General features: G+C 38.1%; 1 protein-coding gene across 3 annotated transcripts in view; it reads left to right on the top strand.

Annotated features, from left to right (window-relative positions):
• The window catches only part of arhgap32b (Rho GTPase activating protein 32b), a 308,797-nt gene that overhangs the window by 198,778 nt on the left and 90,493 nt on the right, over positions 1–19,526 (top strand). For all 3 annotated transcript variants that reach the window (XM_061898082.1, XM_061898081.1, XM_061898083.1), the window contains 5 exons: positions 476–613; positions 746–838; positions 4,337–4,459; positions 5,976–6,053; positions 15,885–15,966. In XM_061898082.1, coding sequence (XP_061754066.1) covers positions 476–613; positions 746–838; positions 4,337–4,459; positions 5,976–6,053; positions 15,885–15,966 — 514 coding nt within the window. The remainder of the gene's footprint in view (positions 1–475; positions 614–745; positions 839–4,336; positions 4,460–5,975; positions 6,054–15,884; positions 15,967–19,526) is intronic.

The raw sequence follows: 19,526 nt of genomic DNA, 5'->3' as shown, positions 1-19,526 counted from the left end.
GGTTGGATTTATTGCGCATATCTGTTTTTTGCAGGAATATACAGCCCTGTTGTGTACTCAGCTGCTTGCTGTCCCACAGCCATCTTAGCTTGATTGACCACCACTGATTTCACTTACGGGAAGAAATCATTTGTCGGAATACAAGCAATACTATTTCGAATGTATTTATTTTATCATGTTTATTTTCATTTAAGAAATGCATTGGATACTTACCTTTTTGTATTTTGTTTAATTTGAAAAACAATAACCAAAGTTGTTTACACAAGTAGTTTGTCTTTTGCTCCTGTACTGTAACTATGATTAACATAACTCTGACCTTAAAATCGAGGCACATGCTCAACCGTGATTATGGCAGACCACAATGTAACAGTTCTTTCTTAATGTGTGCTGCACTACACCAAATATTAAAGAAAAGTAAACTAAATAATTACTGTTTTCCTGTTTTGAGTCACTGAGTCTTTTTGTCTTTTTTAAGAGTCGAAGCTGGATTGTGAAGCGCAGTTATGAGGATTTCCGCGTCTTGGACAAGCATTTGCACCTGTGCATCTATGATCGACGCTTCTCACAGCTGCCGGAGCTTCCTCGACATGACAGCTTGACTGATCAACCTGAAGTGAGCTCTGACAACACACATGAAAAGCGAATGGTCAAAGAATAATAGCTGATAGTTAGAATGGTATAACTTGCTGCTAGGGGATTACGTGGTAGTAGATATGTTAGTTATGTTGATTTTCTTCCGTGTTAGTCCGTTTCCCAGATGTTGCTGGCTTACCTCTCTCGACTTTCAACCATCGCTGACAACAAGATCAACTGTGGGCCTGCACTCACATGGATGGAGGTACGAATACACTGTCCTTATCTTGAAAAGCACCTATTAGGTTTCCTAATTAGTGAGTTAGTTCAACTGAAATCAGACTTTTAAAGTTCATGTAAACCAACTGAAATTGAAACAACGAATTTAATTGAATTACCGTATTTTTAGGAGTATAAGTCCCTCCAGAGTATAAGTCGCAGATTCCGAAAATGCATAATAAAGAAGGGAAAAAAACATATATAAGTCGCACTGGAATGTAAGTCGCATTTTTTGGGGAAATTTATTTGATAAAACCCTACACCAAGAATAGACATTTGAAAGACAATTTAAAATAAATAAATAGTGAACAACGGGCTGAATAAGTGTACGTTATATGACGCATAAATAAACAACTGAGAAGGTGCCTGGTATGTTAACGTAACATATTATGGTAAGAGTCATTCAAATAACTATAACATATAGAACATGCTATACGTTTACCAAACAATCTGTCACTCCTAATAGCTAAATCCCATGAAATCTTATACGTCTAGTCTCTTACGTGAGTGAGCTAAATGATATTATTAAATATTTTACGGTAATGTGTTAACAATTTCACACATAAGTCGCTCCTGAGTATAAGTTGCACCCCCACTATAAAAAAAACTGCGACTTATAGTCCGAAAAATACGGTAGTTGTTCTGTGGTTTACAAAGGAGTTTTCGCTCTATTTTTTTTATTTCTTATACTGAACAGAGAACAGTAGACTTCTGCCAGGTCCTACATTCAAAAAGCAAAAAAAAAAGGTTTGTTTTAAACGTCCTGAATCCAGACAGTGGTGCAGATCACCCCCAATATATAATGACTTAATCCTTAAACAATGTCTGTCATTTCTTAAAGGTCCATTCAAAATCTGCCCATGACTTTGTGATCTATCTATAGCAGAATAAAGTAAATTATATATGTGGGTGAAGTCATGGCCATACACAAAGAGAGAAATTGAGGCTTGTAATGTAAATGTAAGGTAATGTAGTAGAAAATATCCGGATCATCTCAAAAATCCGAATCACAAGTTCCCTATTCCATTTTGGACACTCAGAGTTTTGTGAAAATCCGCCTATAACATTTTAAATTTTAAATTTAGAGGACGGCGTGGAGCAGTTGGGAGAGTGGCTGTGCCAGCAACCTTAGGGTTCCTGGTTCAATCCCCACCTTCTACCATCCTAGTCACGTCCGTTGTGTCCTTGAGCAAGACACTTCACCCGTGTTCCTGATGGGTCTTGGTTAGCGCCTTGCATGGCAGCTGCCGCCATCAGTGTGTGAATGTGTCTGTGAATGTGGAAATAGTGTCAAAGCGCTTTGAGTTCCTTAAAAAAAAAAAAATAGAAAAGCGCTATACAAGTATAACCCATTTATCATTTTTAATTATGTTGCAAACAAACAAACTCCAACTATTACACAACCTCCTGGCTTAGGTAATTATAACTAAATTAAGTTACAGTCAAACACTGACGCTGTATACAGATCACATGAAATACATATCAAATAAAGAAAAAAAAAAGTTCAATGCACAAATTTAAACAAAGATTGTATTTGGTTGTCTTGCACACGATGCAAGTGGGGAGAAAGGGGCTAATTAGGAAGATGAAGTCTCAATAATGAGACCACTATTCTTCCGATTCAATTGTCCCTTTTATAAGAGCAGATCTTTCCATGTGTTCAGCATCTTTATTCCTGATGATGGTCGCAACTGGGGGTGCGCACGAGTGCCGACATAAGCGGTAGTAACCAGACCGAAAGAAAAAGCGAGTGGTGTTAAATGAATGCAGAGTCAACCACCTGCAACACGTGTTTGATGGTGATATTGTACAAATAACGTACTGTAAGTAACAGACAGATGCACACAGAGTGTGGCCCTATGGTCGACCTTAACTGTCAACAGCATCCTTCACAACAACGCCGCAATGCTAGCCATCAGGCACAACAACACAGGCCTTCCTCATAATTACGGTTAAGGCGAGTAGGATCCATTCACAAAACTCTGGAATTATGAGTGCCAACACTAGCAGGTCGTTTTTTTGCAACTTCTCTCTGTTCTGTATTGCTGTTGGTTTTGCTGTGGATTGTATTTCTGATTTTTGAATGTATTACTTGGTTGTCATTTTTACTTAGCAAATCATTTTCAACCCAATTCAGTTGAATATGCTACAAAGACAACATATTTGATGTTTAAACTGATAAACATTTTTTATTTTTTTGCAAATAATCATTAACTTTAGAATTAGATGCCAGCAACACGTGACAAAGAAGTTGGGAAAGGTGGCAATAAATACTGATAAAGTTGAGAAATTGTCATCAAACACTTATTTGGAACATCCCACAGGTGTGCAGGCTAATTGGGAACAGGTGGGTGCCATGATTGGGTATAAAAGCAGCTTCCATGAAATGCTATGTAATTTACAAACAAGGATGGGGCGAGGGTCACCAATTTATGTATGTATGTATGCATGTATGTATGTATGCAATAATAAATAGATTAATCTATTGTGCATAGTAGAGTTTTAACTTGCACTAACAGATGTAGCGACCAACTGTAGTTACTGACAGTGGTTTTATGAAGTGTTCCTGAGCCCATCTGGTGATATCCTTTACACACTGATGTCGGTTTTTGATGCAGTACCGCCTGAGGGATCAAAAGTCCGTAATAACATCGCTTACGTGCAGTGATTCCTCCAGATTCTCTGAACTTTTTGATGATGTTACGGACCGTAAATGGTAAAATCCCAAATTCCTTGCAATAGCTTGTTGAGAAATGTTGTTCTAAAACTATTCGACAATTTACTTGCAAAGTGGTGACCCTCACCCCATCCTTGTTTGTGAATTACTTAGCATTTCATGGAAGCTGCTTTTATACTCAATCATGGCACCCAACTGTTCCCAATTAGCCTGCACACCTGTGGGATGTTCCAAATAAGTGTTTGATGAGCATTCCTCAACTTTATCAGTATTTATTGCCACCTTTCCCAACTTCTTTTTCACGTGTTGCTGGCATCAAATTCTAAAGTTAATGATTATTTGCACACAAAAAAAATGTTTATCAGTTTGAACATCAAATATGTTGTCTTTGTAGCATATTCATCTGAATATGGGTTGAAAATGATTTGCAAATCATTGTATTCCTTTTATATTTACATCTAACACAATTTCCCAACTCATATGGAAACGGGGTTTATATATATATATATATATATATATATATATATATATATATATATATATATATATATATATATATATCTAAAATATTCTACCGCTTATTCACTTTGGGGTCGCGGGGGTACATGTGCGTGTATTATATATATATATATATATATATATATATATATATACACTGTATATATATACATTTTCTACCGCTTATTCCCTTTGGGGTCACGGGGGTATATGTGTGTGTTTATATATATATATTAATATGTATACGTACATATATATGTATATGTAGATATATAGATGTACTGTAATATGTGTTTGTGTGTATACCAGGTTGACAATAAGGGAAATCATCTTTTGGTACATGAAGAGTCTTCCATCAACGTCCCCGCTATCGCTGCTGCGCATGTCATCAAGCGCTACATCGCGCAGGCCTCAGACGAGCTTTCCTTTGAGGTGACAACAACAATAACAGCAGACTGTAACTTTCCATTTTATAGATTTATCCTATTAACGTTATCATTCACAATTACTTACCATACTTACTGTATGTCAGACAAGCACACATATATGTGTTTTGTTTTCTTTTTTTCTTCACTGTAACTTCTAAATAAACAAAAAATTCAAGTCAGCTAACAATGGAGCCTTTGAGCTTCACACTATTCTCACAATAAAGCGCTTTAAAATCATCCTATCACCTTCATCAAGGTTTTCTATACTGTACATGCTGTAAGTATATATGTAATATAGTAAAAGGCACATTCAAAATAACCTGTAATATTTTGGTCATTTTAAGCATACAGCGGCGTATTAATTTCATATTCATCACAACGTTCGCTTTTTCCTACAACAACAGTGATTCCTACTACTCATGGCAGACTTCATGAGAGACAAAAAACATAATGAAAAATCAGTTACTGTACACTGTCTGCTGTCACTGGGATGATGACTGACGGGGTGGTCATATATTTCTGTTTATATGAAGAATTAATCATAGTCCTTGCAAACGGTTTAGAAAAAGTGGGTGTGAAACGTTGTCTTTTTGTGTCTTTTTCGCCCTCTCCCAGTGTGAGTTGGCTGTCAAAGTTCACCAAATTCTTGATTTACGTCCTCAACCTCCTATCTTGTTGAGAGGCATGATTTATAATCTAGAATTCACTTTCACCTGCTTACAGGAATTGCATCAGATCACCGGCTGATGCTCTTAATATGGCAGCATTAGTTAGTTGCCGCTCTGTGATCATGGTGCTGCTAAAAGTAGGTCCTTAACATTAGCGCTTATATTAACAGTATTGCTAATACGTGGTTAAAATTCAGATTGCAAATTTTTTATTGTCTATTGTTGATTCTTTTTTGATGTTTTATAAGTGGGTTTTATTGGCACAGTAGAGGAGCTCCCATTGACTCCATTGTTAGCTGACTTTTACTTACGAGTTAGAATGCATTAAAAAAAAGGACATGTTATTAAAAAAAAGGACATATGTTTTTGTCTCACATAAGAATTGTGAACGTTTCAATCCCTGCACAAATACTATATATATATATATATATATATATATATATATATATATATATATATATATATATATGTGTGTATGTATATGTAGGTATACATATATATATATATTTATGTATATGTAGGTATATATATATATACATATGTATGTATATGTAGGTATATATATATATGTATGTATGTATGTATATATATGTATGTATGTATATATATATATGTATGTATGTATATATATATGTGTATGTATGTATATATATATGTGTATGTTTGTATGTATGTATATGTATGTATATATATATGTATATGTATGTATATATATATGTATGTGTATATATATACATATATGTGTGTATATATACATATATATATATATATATATATATATATATATATATACATATATATATACAACCCACATTTTGGAGCTACTATGTGACAGTAACATGTTCTGTGCAGGTCGGCGACATCGTGTCAGTGATTGACATGCCTCCCAAAGAAGACACCACCTGGTGGAGGGGGAAGCACGGCTTTCAGGTGTGCCTTACTCATAAACAATGATTTTTTTTATTTGCCGTCTACTTTAAATATTAAAAGTTTATTGCATTTGAAAGTATTTTATTAATTCATTTATATACCATGCCAAAAACTTCAATTAAAATATTACAGGCATCAGTAGAGGACTGTCTGACAAAGTGACTGTTGCGGGCTGTGAACAATAACATCAATTAAAAAAGTTAAAGTGCCAATGATTGTCACACACACACACTTGGTAGGTGCCATAAGTGTTAGAGATGTGCCGTTCGATCGGTCACCGATTAGTATCAGCCCATTTTCATAAAGTATGTGTTAGCCACTGCCGATTAATGCCTTTTATTGCAGATTACAGTTGCCAAACCCCCTCCGGATGACACTGTATTTATTTTAGTCCCCTGGCTGAGTCACAGCTAATTATGTGTCTCCATACACAGTGTGGAAACACTCCCACAGCAAATAAACAGCATTTCTTAATATCTTAAGTATCATTATCAAGTAGTATTATCACTGCAGGACCAGACTTAACATGTTTCACACCCAGAGCAGGTATGTTAATAGCTAATATAACTGCTAATGTAGCTAGTAACAACAGAATAAATAAGTGCTTAGTAAAGTTTAAGAAATGTAAATGGAAGCATGATACAGCAGAAAGTGAGCAAATTTTAGCAGGTAGTTTAATAAAAGGGGATAATATTACAACAACTGATGGTGTGTTAGCAATGTCACAGTCAGTACACAACTTGTTTGAGGAAAGTGAATCGATCCATATAACGGTGGTGTCGATACGAAGGGTAGTATCGGTATGTGATCGATACTAAAGGTATTGGGTCAATATTTGTATTTTTAGTTTTTTGTTTTATTTGTTAATGTTAGCAAAATCATATTTCCCCGGAAACAAGAAGACTTTGAAGGCAAAGACCAAAGGATTGTGGCCTTGTGGTTAGAGTGTCCACCTTAAGATCGGTAGGTCATGAGTTCAAACTCTGGCCGAGTCATACCAAAGACTATAAAAATGGGACCCGTTACCTCCCTGCTTGGCACTCAGCATTAAGGGTTGAAATTGGTGGTTAAATCACCAAAAGGATTCCCGAGCGCGGCCATCGGTTCCCAAACTGCTCACTGCTCACCTCACCTCCCAGGTGGTGGAACAAGGGGATGGGTCAAATGCAGAGGGTAATTTCACCACACTTTGTGTGTTTGTGACTATCAGTGGTACTTTAACTTTAAAATAGTAGATAGTAGTTTTCAATTCTGTTTAGTTATTGTCTACTATTGACTTTGTTTCGCTCCAACAATTTGATTTAATGAGTGAGAATAAACAAGTTTAGGTATTGTATTGATATTGTTAAACTCTCATTATCATTCACCATGAATCATTTGTAAAATATACAGTTAATATATGTGATCGGTAATTGGTACCTGCCAATCTTACTCATAGATGATCAGAATTGGCAGAAAAAAACCTTAATCGGAATATTCCTGGAGCCTATCTCAGCTGCATTCGGGCGGAAGGCGGGGTTCACCCTGGACAAGTCGATTACGATTTAGAGATAATACTTGTTTATTTAAAACAGTAAGATCCGAAATGATTCAGTGAGTTGAAATCGATTCAGTAACTTTTTAGCGTTTAAAACTTCAACTAGTGTGACTGTGAAATGCAGGTGAAGTTTCCGTTATTCCTGTTATTTCTTGTTATGGAATTAGGTATCCATGAATTATGGATACAAACAAGCAATAAAAAAAAAACAATTAATGGCCAATGCATTCACATCATATTTGAAGAAAGTGCAACAAAAACTTCTTAGTTTAATTAACAAGAAGAAATGTTTTCTTCTGTCATTTTCAACGTTCAATACATTTTTGATAAACCCTAACCAACATTTTAACACTATATTGAGCAGATACTTTTGCTTTTGTTCTTCAACACAAAGTAATCCAATATTAACATCAAACATCAAGTGCAACCAGCATCTCTTCAGGTTCAATGAACAGTAAATTCAGGGATGTACTGAGTTTCCAGGTCTGAACTTTATCTGACCCGCTGGCCCACTTTCTCTGCACTGCCATTCTGGATCACGCATGGCTCATTGCCTGCACTATGTCGTCTTCACATTCCAGCCCACGTGTGGCACGTAACAGGAAGTTTGTCATTTAGTTGTTTCTCAGGAGTTTTTCTGTGGGAGAGGCAAACTATTTATAGCGGAGCTGTTTGCAAAAATACTAAAGGATGCAAGGGGAGCATTTTGACACTGAAGGTTTTTATTAGGTGAATGTTTTGCTGCACGTAGTTCATATACCGTGTGCTGTATGTTCAGTTAAAGTACCAATGATTGTCACACACACACTAGGTGTAGCGAAATTATTCTCTGCATTTGACCCATCACCCCAATCACCGCAGTCCGTGAGCAGCCCGGTTTTGCAGGAAGAAGTGCATGAAAAATGTCAAGTAATGAATGACAGGGCGCTTCATATACAATTTATTGCAAATGTATTCCTTGCCCTTCCCTGCTCTGTCACTGATAAGAATATAATAGCAAATTTTCCCGGACACCGACACTATTTCCTGTGGTGTGCAGTGTTCGTGCTGCCTTGCTCTTCTAAGGCAGTTTTACTGGGTTCGATCACTGGAAGGATTGTAAATTTGTTAAATTAGATATTTTGCACTAAAAATTTACATTTTTGAAAATTTTTCCCTTGAATTTACTATTGTAATAAACATGCATCAAAATAAATTAAAAAGTTTGACTATAAAAGGTATAAACATTTTTTTACATAAATAAAAAAGTTTAAAAATATTTAGAAATGGGTGTTTGTGGGCTTTTAAGCTCCTGGGCCCCAAACAGAGTTGTATTTAATTTGTTATGTTTTAGGCTTTCTGCGATGAGGTGACGACTTGTCCAGGGTGTACACTGCCTTCCGCCCGAATGCAGCTGAGATATGCTCCAGTGACCCCAAAAAGGGACAAGCGGTAGAAATGGATGGATGTTTTAGGCTTTTACAATGCCCATATTTTTCCCCTATATTATTACATTAACTTGTCTCGGCTACGTTACATAACCGTCACGTTGACATGTCATTAGTCTGTCTTCAAAGTGGATCGTCCTAATGGGCGAGGACGAACATGAAAGCAAATTGTCAAAGGCTTTCAGACGTTATTTCATCTTCTTGCCCCAAATACTGATTCTGGAGGTCCAAAATTAAATAAATGATAAATGGGTTGTACTTGTATAGCGCTTTTCTACCTTCAAGGTACTCAAAGCGCTTTGACACTACTTCCACATTTACCCATTCACACACTGATGGAGGGAGCTGCCATGCAAGGCGCTAACCAGCACCCATCAGGAGCAAGGGTGAAGTGTCTTGCTCAGGACACAACGGAAGTGACGAGGTTGGTACTAGGTGGGGATTTGAACCAGGGACCCTTGGGTTGCGCTCGGCCACTCTCCCACTGCGCCATGAAAATCCCGGGAAGCTACGTGCATTAGACACAGGACCTCGCTCGTGTCAAATGCCAGCTGAAACGGTAGCAGGGGAGGCAGAGTCGTGGTTTGTAGGAGTTGTGTGTGTGTGTCAACAATGCTCGCGAGGAATGATGTTACTGTTGTGTTGTTGCTTTCTACAAAAAAGTCGTCGTCCTTCACGGCAAAACTGTCGTCTTTTTCACGAGTCAAGTCAATAGAGTCCCAAACACGCCTGCCTGTGTGTTTTGATGGACGGCAAAGCTGGAGACGCTCCGCAGTGTTTACTTTCCCACATAATTATGCGCGGATTCGTGAAATGTCGTAAAAGTCTGCGCTGTTTTGCTCCTCAACGGAACCACAACAGAACGGCAGTGGGGAGGGATTGCTGGATAGTAGATGGTGCTGCCACTCCGCAGCGATTACGCACCGCGCCCGTGACGCGTCCTGTGGAAATTGGGGGTGATTCGGTGGCTTCTTGTGATCTGCTCAGGGCTAGATGCACACGTCATCATACAACATTCCTGACACAAGCAGAAAGGTGGATGTACACTTGTACGGTTCATTTAAAAACATGAGCCGCAGGCCACACTGGGGCTGCCCCGTGTTTACGTATTTCACCGGTAACGCAAAGTGTTACCAAACAACGGAAGAGTGTCTCCAGGCTCTGTCTTTCTAGCACTATCTCTAATCATCAGTTCTGTAAATCAAAGGCTGGACTGTCCACTTGTAAAAGTGCCCTTCATGTTGGGACACCCACCTCAGTGGGAAATAATACCCTTTTATTTGATGACAGAGTAACCAAGAAACTGTCTTTAACTTTAAATGCGAACTGTGTGTTAATTATATGCAAATATTAACTTTGCACCATACCCGGAAATGTCTTAATACTTGTTGGCTTCATTTTCTTATTATAAATTATACTGTATATACATATATCAATCAATTAATATATTTTTTTATACAGCCCTTAAACTCAAGTGTCTCAAAGGGCTTCACAAACTCACAACATCCCTTATCAACTAAACCCACAGCTGGGCAAGGAACAAATCTAAATACCCCAGATAGGGAAAAAGAAGAAACCTATAGAAGTAGGTACCCCCCTTCCAAGGGGATCGGCACCGTCCTTCCAGTGTTGTCGGCTGCATTAGATGTCAAGTGGGTATAATTATTGAATTGTTAAATGTGTCAATAATGTGGGAGTCCAGTCCATGGGGAAGCCAAGCGATAGTCATTGAGAGATCTTCTTCGCTCATGTCAGCTACACAGAGATGTTCACAGCTATGGAAGAGTGATCTACCTCGGTTCACAACTCAGGTCAGCTAGCACGTTCTCCAGACAGGTACCTCTCTAGAAATAATCCGTGGCCACCTGGTATCCTCTCCTGCGGCAGATCAGACTGATCTAAAAAGGGGGTTTGGACTTGAATGTTTCTACTAAGGTAAAATCTCATAAGTTCCTTTAAAGGCGATCATAAAGCGTGATTAACGGTTTTGACCCTCGGCCCGTTCCGTAGTATGTGGACATGTGTAATGGTCCAGTTACTGTTACAAACCCCGTTTCCATATGAGTTGGGAAATTGTGTTAGATGTAAATATAAACGGAATACAATGATTTGCAAATCCTTTTCAACCCATATTCAAATGAATGCAGTACAAAGACAAGATATTTGATGTTTAAACTCATAATTTTTTTATTTTTTTTTTTGCAAATAACAATTTACTTAGAATTTTGTGGCTGCAACACGTGCCAAAGTAGTTGGGAAAGGGCATCTTCACCACTGTGTTACATCAACAGTCCGGGGTCTCCATTGTGGTATTTTAGGCTTCATAATGCACCACACATTTTCAATGGGAGACAGGTCTGGACTACAGGCAAGCCAGTCTAGTACCCGCACTCTTTTACTATGAAGCCACGCTGTTGTAACAAGTGACTTGGCATTGTCTTGCTGAAATATGCAAGGGCGTCCATGATAACGTTGCTTGGATGACAACATATGTTGCTCCAAAAGCTGTATGTACCTTCCAGCATTAATGGTGTCTTCACAGATGTGTAAGTTACCCATGTCTTGGGCACCAATACACACACCCCCATACCATCACAGATGCTGGCTTTTGAACTTTTCACCTAGAATAGTCCTGATGGTTCTTTTCCTCGTTGGTCCGGAGGACACGACGTTCACAGTTTCCAAAAACTATTTAAATATGGACTCGTCAGACCACAGAACACCTTTCCACTTTGCATCAGTCCATCTTAGCTGAGCTCGGGCCCAGCGAAGCCGGCGGCGTTTCTGGGTGTCGTTAAAAAAATGGCTTTGGCTTTGGCATAGTAGTTTTAACTTGCATTTACAGATGTAGCGACAAACTGTAGTTACTGACAGTGGTTTTCTGAAGTGTTCCTGAGCCCATGTGGTGATATCCTTTACACACTGATGTTGCTTTTTTATGCAGTTTCCGCCTGAGGGAACAAAGGTCCGTTATATCATTGCTTACTTGGAGTGATTTCTCCAGAACCTTTTGATAGTATTACGGACCGCAGATGGTAAAATCCCTAAATTCCTTGCAATAGCTCATTGAGAAATGTTGTTCTTAAACTGTTTGACAATTTGTTCACAAAGAGGTGACTGTTTCCCAATCCTTGTTTGTGAATGACTGAGTATTTCACAGAAGCTGCTTTTATACCCAATCATGGCATCCACCTATTCCCAACTAGCCTGCACACCTGTGGGATGTTCCAAATAAGTGTTTGATGAGAATTCCTCGACTTTATCAGTATTTATTGCCACCTTTCCCATTTTCTTTGTCATGTGTTGCGGGCATCACATTCTAAAGTTAATGATTATTTGCAAAAAAAAAAGTGTTATCAGTTTGAACATCAAATATGTTGTCTTTGTAGCATATTCAACTGAATATGGGTTGAAAAGGATTTGCAAATCATTGTGTTCAGTTTATATTTACATCTAACACAATTTCCCAACTCATAAGGAAGCTGGGTTTGTAAATCACAAACTCGAAAATAGCTAGCAGAATTGCACAAAATCTCAGATCCAATTCCATGGCAAGTCGTTCTCCGGACATGACAAAACAATTTTACCTTCAATCGCCGTGAGATGACAACATTCGAGCGAACGCTGCTCGCTCCAATTGCTGCTTATAGAGAAGGGGACCTTCACGTCCGTGTTCGAATTTATTGTTAAGTGCATTGAAAACATAACATGTAGATTGTTACTCGAACTGCCTTTGTAAGTTTGAATAAAATCTCAGCAGAAATAAAGACAGTAGAGAGGAAGTCTAAAGTCACTTTTTTCTGAGATTTTTGTCAAAACATGTCAAGTCTTTTCTCATACCAATTACACACATCTGGTTGGCAGCTCCACAATGAGAGCACTACGCTTCACACCCGGTCTAACCAACAAAACAACAAAAAAATTGCCTTACAATACAGTCATGCTATTCTGTTATTCTGTGATATTTCTACCTAAATAAATATTTCATGGCAGATTGAAATTAAGTGTATTGAAATGGCAACGGCGATTGAAAGGAAGAAGACTGTCTTTGAATAATCTCGTCTTCTTCGCTCCCACTGAGACTAGGTTTAGTGCTGCAGGCATGCCTGCCACTGCCCTCTGCAGCCCACATCGGGTAATTTCAGCTCACTACACAATATTATTATAGTTATAGTATCCATCCCTCAATCCATTTCTTACCGCTTGTCCCTTTTGGGGTCGCGGGGGGTGCTGGAGTCTATCTCAGCTGCATTCGAGTGGAAGGCGTTGTACACCCTGGACAAGTCGCCACCTCATCGCAGGGCCAACACATACAAGTATAGACAGACAACATTCACACTCACATTCACACACTAGGGCCAATTTAGTGTTACCAATCAACCTATCCACAGGTGCGTGTTTTTGGCGGTGGAAGGAAGCCGGAGTACCCCGAGGGAACCCACGCAGTTAAAGTTAAAGTACCACAGATAGTCACACACACACAAACACCATTCAACCATCCATCCATCCATTTTCTACCACTAGTTGTGGTGAGATTTGACCCATCTCCTTGTTCCACCCCTGGGAGGTGAGGTGAGCAGTGAGCAGCAGCGGTGGCCGCACTCTGGAATCATTTTAGTGGTTAAACCCTCAATTCCAACCCTTGATTCTGGGTGCCAATATATTATTTTATAACCTGTTCTGATTGATAGTTTACAATTACAGATTGTTTAACAGGCTGAATATAAAAACAAAAATATTAAGTAGGTAGAGAAAGTTATAACATTGTCATGCAGGTATGTAAATTCCATTAACTTGTACAACATGTCAAGTACAGAATATCAGAGACATTTATTCAAGTAGAAAAAATATCACATAACATCTTTGACGATCAATTTATGATCATAAATATCTACATTTGGTGTTATTATTGAGTGAAACTGCTATCCAAACATGGAAGTGTATCTCCTCTCCTCTAAATACAAGTGTTCCTAAAGCAAGAATACAAATTCTGTATTTTTACAAAATACAAACTCTGGCAGACACCAATGCACTGCAGGTATTTTTTTCTATTCTCTTTAAAATCTTGTTTGTATCCTTTCTGTGTTGAGCTATTTCAAAAAGCATAATGTTTAAAAACATTGCATTAAAGCAAATTAATTGTCCACTCATGGTATTAAAAACTTAAAAATTGTCTAGGGTACACTTATTAATGATGAACAATTGTATCTTTTTTCGATTAGTCGCGATTCATTTTGAGTTAACTATGACCAATGTGATTGTCGTGAGTAAATATTTTAATCGTTTGACAGCGCTAACATATATATATATATATATATATATATATATATACACATATATATATGCTTGTGTGTGTGTGTGTTATATATGTATATATATGTTATGTATGGATATATATGTATGTATAGATATGTATAAATATATATACGTGTGTATATATATGTGTGTGTGTGTATATATACAGTATATATGTGTGTGTATACTGTGTATATATTTATATATAATTATATATATATATGTTAATGTATATATATGTATATATATATGCTAATTTACATTAGATAAGTCATATACATGCTTCTAATGAGAATTGGCTATTTTACATGGGGATTTTAACACCTCCAAATTTTTTATATGGGGATTTTAACATCTCCAAATTTAGTAATAAAATCTCCAACTACGATGCTCGTTACAATCAAAAAGCTGGTAAACACTATGAACACTTTGTAGGACTCAACAAAAGACAAGTCTGGCATATATAAGCTAATGGCAAAGACTCCTTTCCGACTTCGGCAACACACCTTGGACTAACTGAAATGAATGCATACTTGCAAATGAGACTCACAGGTGCAAGAAAACAAGATATTGTATAACAACTGGACAGCCCAGTTAATATCCGCTCACTAAAAAGATCACTGAAGAAAATTGATATTTGGATTTTCAACAATTTAAAATGTATTACCACATGAACAAACACAAACGTAATGAAAATTGATACCTTTGAGTGCCGATACTGTCGGCTTGAATTTGAAAAGTACCCATCCCTGTACACATTTCATATGATTTAAGTTATTAATAAGTGGATTTCAGATGTATACAGCAGTAGCACCAATTTTATCGGTGGCGGTCCAAATGTATTTGTAGCTGACTGCCACAATGAATTGTTTGTATTGGGAAAACTGCTACAGTGTTGTTTATCGCTTCTAGACATGCTTTATCAGTTATTTTAGGGTTGCATTTGCACAATTCACTTTGTCCAAAAAAGAATAAGACAAGAACAGTGGAATAAGAAAATACCCATTTGTGGCAATAATGTGTAAACCAGTTTTACTCAAATAGTGCGACGGGCGCCCTTCGGGAGGCGCTGTGTGAGCCCATGGGGAGTGCATGTGACCCCAGGGGCCATTATCATTATCATTATCATGCAGTATTATGCTTCAAACCCTGCTCATTGTATCCATTAATCTTAAATTACGCATTTTTATTAAACAAAAACAAAAAAACAGCCCAGTTGTGTTATTACCAGTACATTTGTTTACAATTTCTGACAAATTGATGCACTTCAAATATTTTCTGTAACTGTGACTAAAAACAATTTTAATAAATTTATTGGTTTAAGTTGATATATTTATATATTTTTTGGGGTTTCTTTAATGATAATTAGAATACAATCATATGCATTGGTTTACTTAAAACAACTTTGTTGATCAATTATACTACTAATAAAATAATTGTATTTATGTGTGTTTCTTCTTCCCGGTGGAACATATCAGAAAATAATTGAAAGCACTGGTATAAACTATCCCCAAAACTGGGCCTCAGACTGATAATTGTTGTTTGTTTTGTGTTTCCTCTCACTGCATCCAGGTTGGCTTCTTTCCCAGTGAGTGTGTGGAGCTCATCAATGATAAAGTGCCACAGTCCATGACCAACTCTGTGCCAAAGCCAGGTAGACCTCAACTTACTCTCCCTCTGTTTGGTTAACAAGCTGTTGGGAGGAAGTAATCGCTGATGCCATTTAAGATAGGCCTGAGCTTTTAGGAAGTAGTTTACTGTTAAATGAGGATGTCGCTTTGTTACTGGTGTGCGTGCGTGTGAGCGAGAGAGGGAAAGAGAGTGTGAGTCTGTGTCATCGCTGTTTGACGATGTAGTGTTAGCCTTTGTCCATAGCTTAGGGGTCTATTGAGCCATTATGCAAATATTGTACTTTATGCTTTTAAATGGGAGCCAATAAGCACTTATGTTGAGCTGGGATATTCCAAATGTTAACATTATTTTTAACACAAAGTGGTGGCTGATGTGTAATTTAAGAACAGCCATGCTGATCATAAATTCTGTATAGAAATGCAGGATTGTGAAAATTGTATATTCAAAGATTGATCAATTATGACCACCACTAACAACAATCTGTCTGCCTCGGAATGAAATAATTGCACCTGGTTCTCGCCATTAAAATGCCTCCAGGTAGGGGCGTCAAAGTGCAGGGTGTGTGGGGATGTTTTACAGTATAGCCGCTGTGCTATTGTAAAGGTTGAAGATTTTTTTTTTCCCTGCCATCTAAATATGTAAGTTATTGGAAAAGACGTCATAAATGTTAACATAAAATTTATATAGCCATGAGAGTTCAATAAAAAGATTGCTTGGATCAAATTAAGAATGTCTAAGACTTACCCACACGCCCTATCAAAAATACGAAATGTTTCTTTGCACCTGGATAGAGGCAAACCTAACTTAAAACACTTCACTCAACACATATAAATGACTGTCATCAATGGTCATTTATAAGCATTCACACACAACGTCAACATTTTGGAACAAGGATAAAGAAAGGTGTAAATGTAAAAAATATATATATATATATAGGGCAGCACGGTGCCAGAGGGGTTAGTGCATCTGCCTCACAATACGAAGGTCCCGAGTAGTCCTGGGTTCAATCCCAGGCTCGGGATCTTTCTGTGTGGAGTTTGCATGTTCTCCCCGTGACTGCGTGGGTTCCCTCCGGGTACTCCGGCTTCCTCCCACCTCCAAAGACATGCACCTGGGGATAGGTTGACTGGCAAAACTAAATTGGCCCATGTGTGTGAATGTGTTAGCCCTGCGATGAGGTAGCGACTTGTCCAGAGTGTACTCCGCCTTCCGCCTGATTGTAGCTGAGATAGGCACCAGCGCCCCCCGTGACCCCAAAGGGAATAAGCGGTAGAAAATGGATGGGGTATATATATATATATATATATATATATATATATATATATATATATATATATATATATATATATCTGTTGCAGCAAAGGAGAATGTTATGTTTAAGTTTCACTTTTGCAACTCATTGCCCATAACTCTTGTGAGTTAAAGGGCCCTTGATTAAAGTTAGGAACAGAGATGTCAATAGTTCTTAAAGACGGGGGTCTCTAGGACATTCACTAATATTAAAATAATTCTCATATTAATGATGTATTATTACGATTCGTACTATCCACTGATGATAATCCAATGTTAACCAGCTAAACAGAATGTTCTGACTTGGAGTGCATGAAAAACACTCCACAGATTATTGATAGGTCAGCACTCTATCCAGCTCCCATACGCACTGCTTGGTCATGCATGCATATTGCACATTGGTTCTCACTTTTTCCTATGTATGCATATCTAATTAGACACAAGGGGGGTGTCCCTCAAGAGTACATTATAATCCAAATACAGGCCTCTTTGGGTTCGGTTCGGGTACAGTAAGGCAACAAAATGCAAAACGTAAAATTACTCAAGCTTTTATGTGAATGGCTTTACAGATTTTAAAACTGGAACTAAAAAAATAATACATTAGGCATGTACGAAAAATAATTCTCAAGCTAATACCATCCCTCCATCCATCCATTTTTTACAGCTTGTCCCTGTCCGGGTGGTAGGGGGGCTGGAGCCTATCCCTGCTGCACTCAGGCGGAATCAAACTGATACTAATACAAATAAATTATCTATGATTTTGACCTTTGTTTGCAGCAGGCTCTACTTTAGCAGGAAGCGTGCGTCTTTGTAGGCTTTAAAATCATCGTCTTTGCAATGCTGAAAATTAATGTGGCTGGTAAGGTTTAATGTATTTAGGCTCTAAGTTTTTCCCCTCCTCACAGCATGTTTGCAGAACATTTGGTGCAAATAGTATGCATTACATGTTTGTCTGAAACATTTGAGTCCCACACGATTGACGTGTTTGTTAGCAATGAGCACAAAGGTCGGTTACAGCACGGCATCGGTAGGAAAAAAAAAGCGCTGAATTTTCTCATCCTAACTCACCGACGGCACTTTGATTGATTGATGATTGATACACACAATATTCCATAATGACAATGTAAAAATATTTTTTTACAAATAAATCACAAATACATAACTATTTTAAGCCTTTGCCATGAAGCTCAAACGTGAGCTAGGGGGCATCTTGTTTCAACTGATCATCCCTGAGAAGTTCCTACAACTTCATTAGAGTCCAACAATAAAATAATAATAATAAATATCATTAATTAACATAACAAAACAAGCTTGTTGAAACATACATATTTTTCCAGTGAGTTACTTTTGGAGGCCACCTTGGGTAAATTCAGTTGGTTGGACATGATTTGGAAAGGCAGACACCTGTCTTTATAGAACATCCCACACTTGACAGTGCATGTCAGAGCATAAACCAAGAATGAAGTCGAAGGAGTTGTCTGTGGACCTCTGAGACAGAGTTGTCTCGAGGCACAAAGCTGGCAAAGGGGTACAGAAAACTATCTGCTGCTTTGAAGGTCAAAATGAGCTCCGTGGCCTCCATCATCCATAAATGGCAGAAGTTTGGAACCACCAGGACTCTTCCGAGAGCTGGCCGGCCATCTTAACTAAGTGACCGGGTGAGGAGGGACCTACTTACGATGGTAACCAAAAACCCGATGGTCAGTCTGTCAGAACTACAGCATTCCTCTGTCGAGAGAGGATAATACTCCAGAAGGACAACCATATCTGCAGCAATTCACCAATCAGGCCTCTACTGTAGAATGGCTAGACAATAAACAAAATGTACTTGAAAGACTCTCAGACCATGAGAAACAACATTTTCTGGTTTGATCAGACAAAGATTGAACTATTTGGCTTGAATGCCAGGTGTCATGTTTGGAGAAAACCAGGCTCTGCTCATAACCAGGCCAACACCACGTCTACAGTAAAGCATGGTGGTGGCAGCATCATGTTGTGGGGATGTTTTTCAACGGCAGGACCTGATAGACTAGTCAGAATAGAGGGAAAGATGAATACAGCAATGTACAAAGACATTCCGGATGAAACCCTGCTCCAGAGCACTCTTCAAATCAAACTGGGGCGATGGTTTGTCTCTTAGCAGGACAACGGCTCTAAGCACACAGCCAACATATCAGAGGAATGACTTCAGAACAACTCTGTAAATGTCCTTCAGTGGCCCAGCCAGGGCCTAGACTTGAATCCGGTTGGCCTTCTCTGGACAGATCTAAAAATGGCTGTGTACCAACGCTT

Source organism: Nerophis ophidion, linkage group LG04 (assembly GCF_033978795.1).
Source record: "Nerophis ophidion isolate RoL-2023_Sa linkage group LG04, RoL_Noph_v1.0, whole genome shotgun sequence".
NCBI lineage: Eukaryota > Metazoa > Chordata > Actinopteri > Syngnathiformes > Syngnathidae > Nerophis > Nerophis ophidion.
This window is presented reverse-complemented; position numbering and strand designations above follow the sequence as displayed.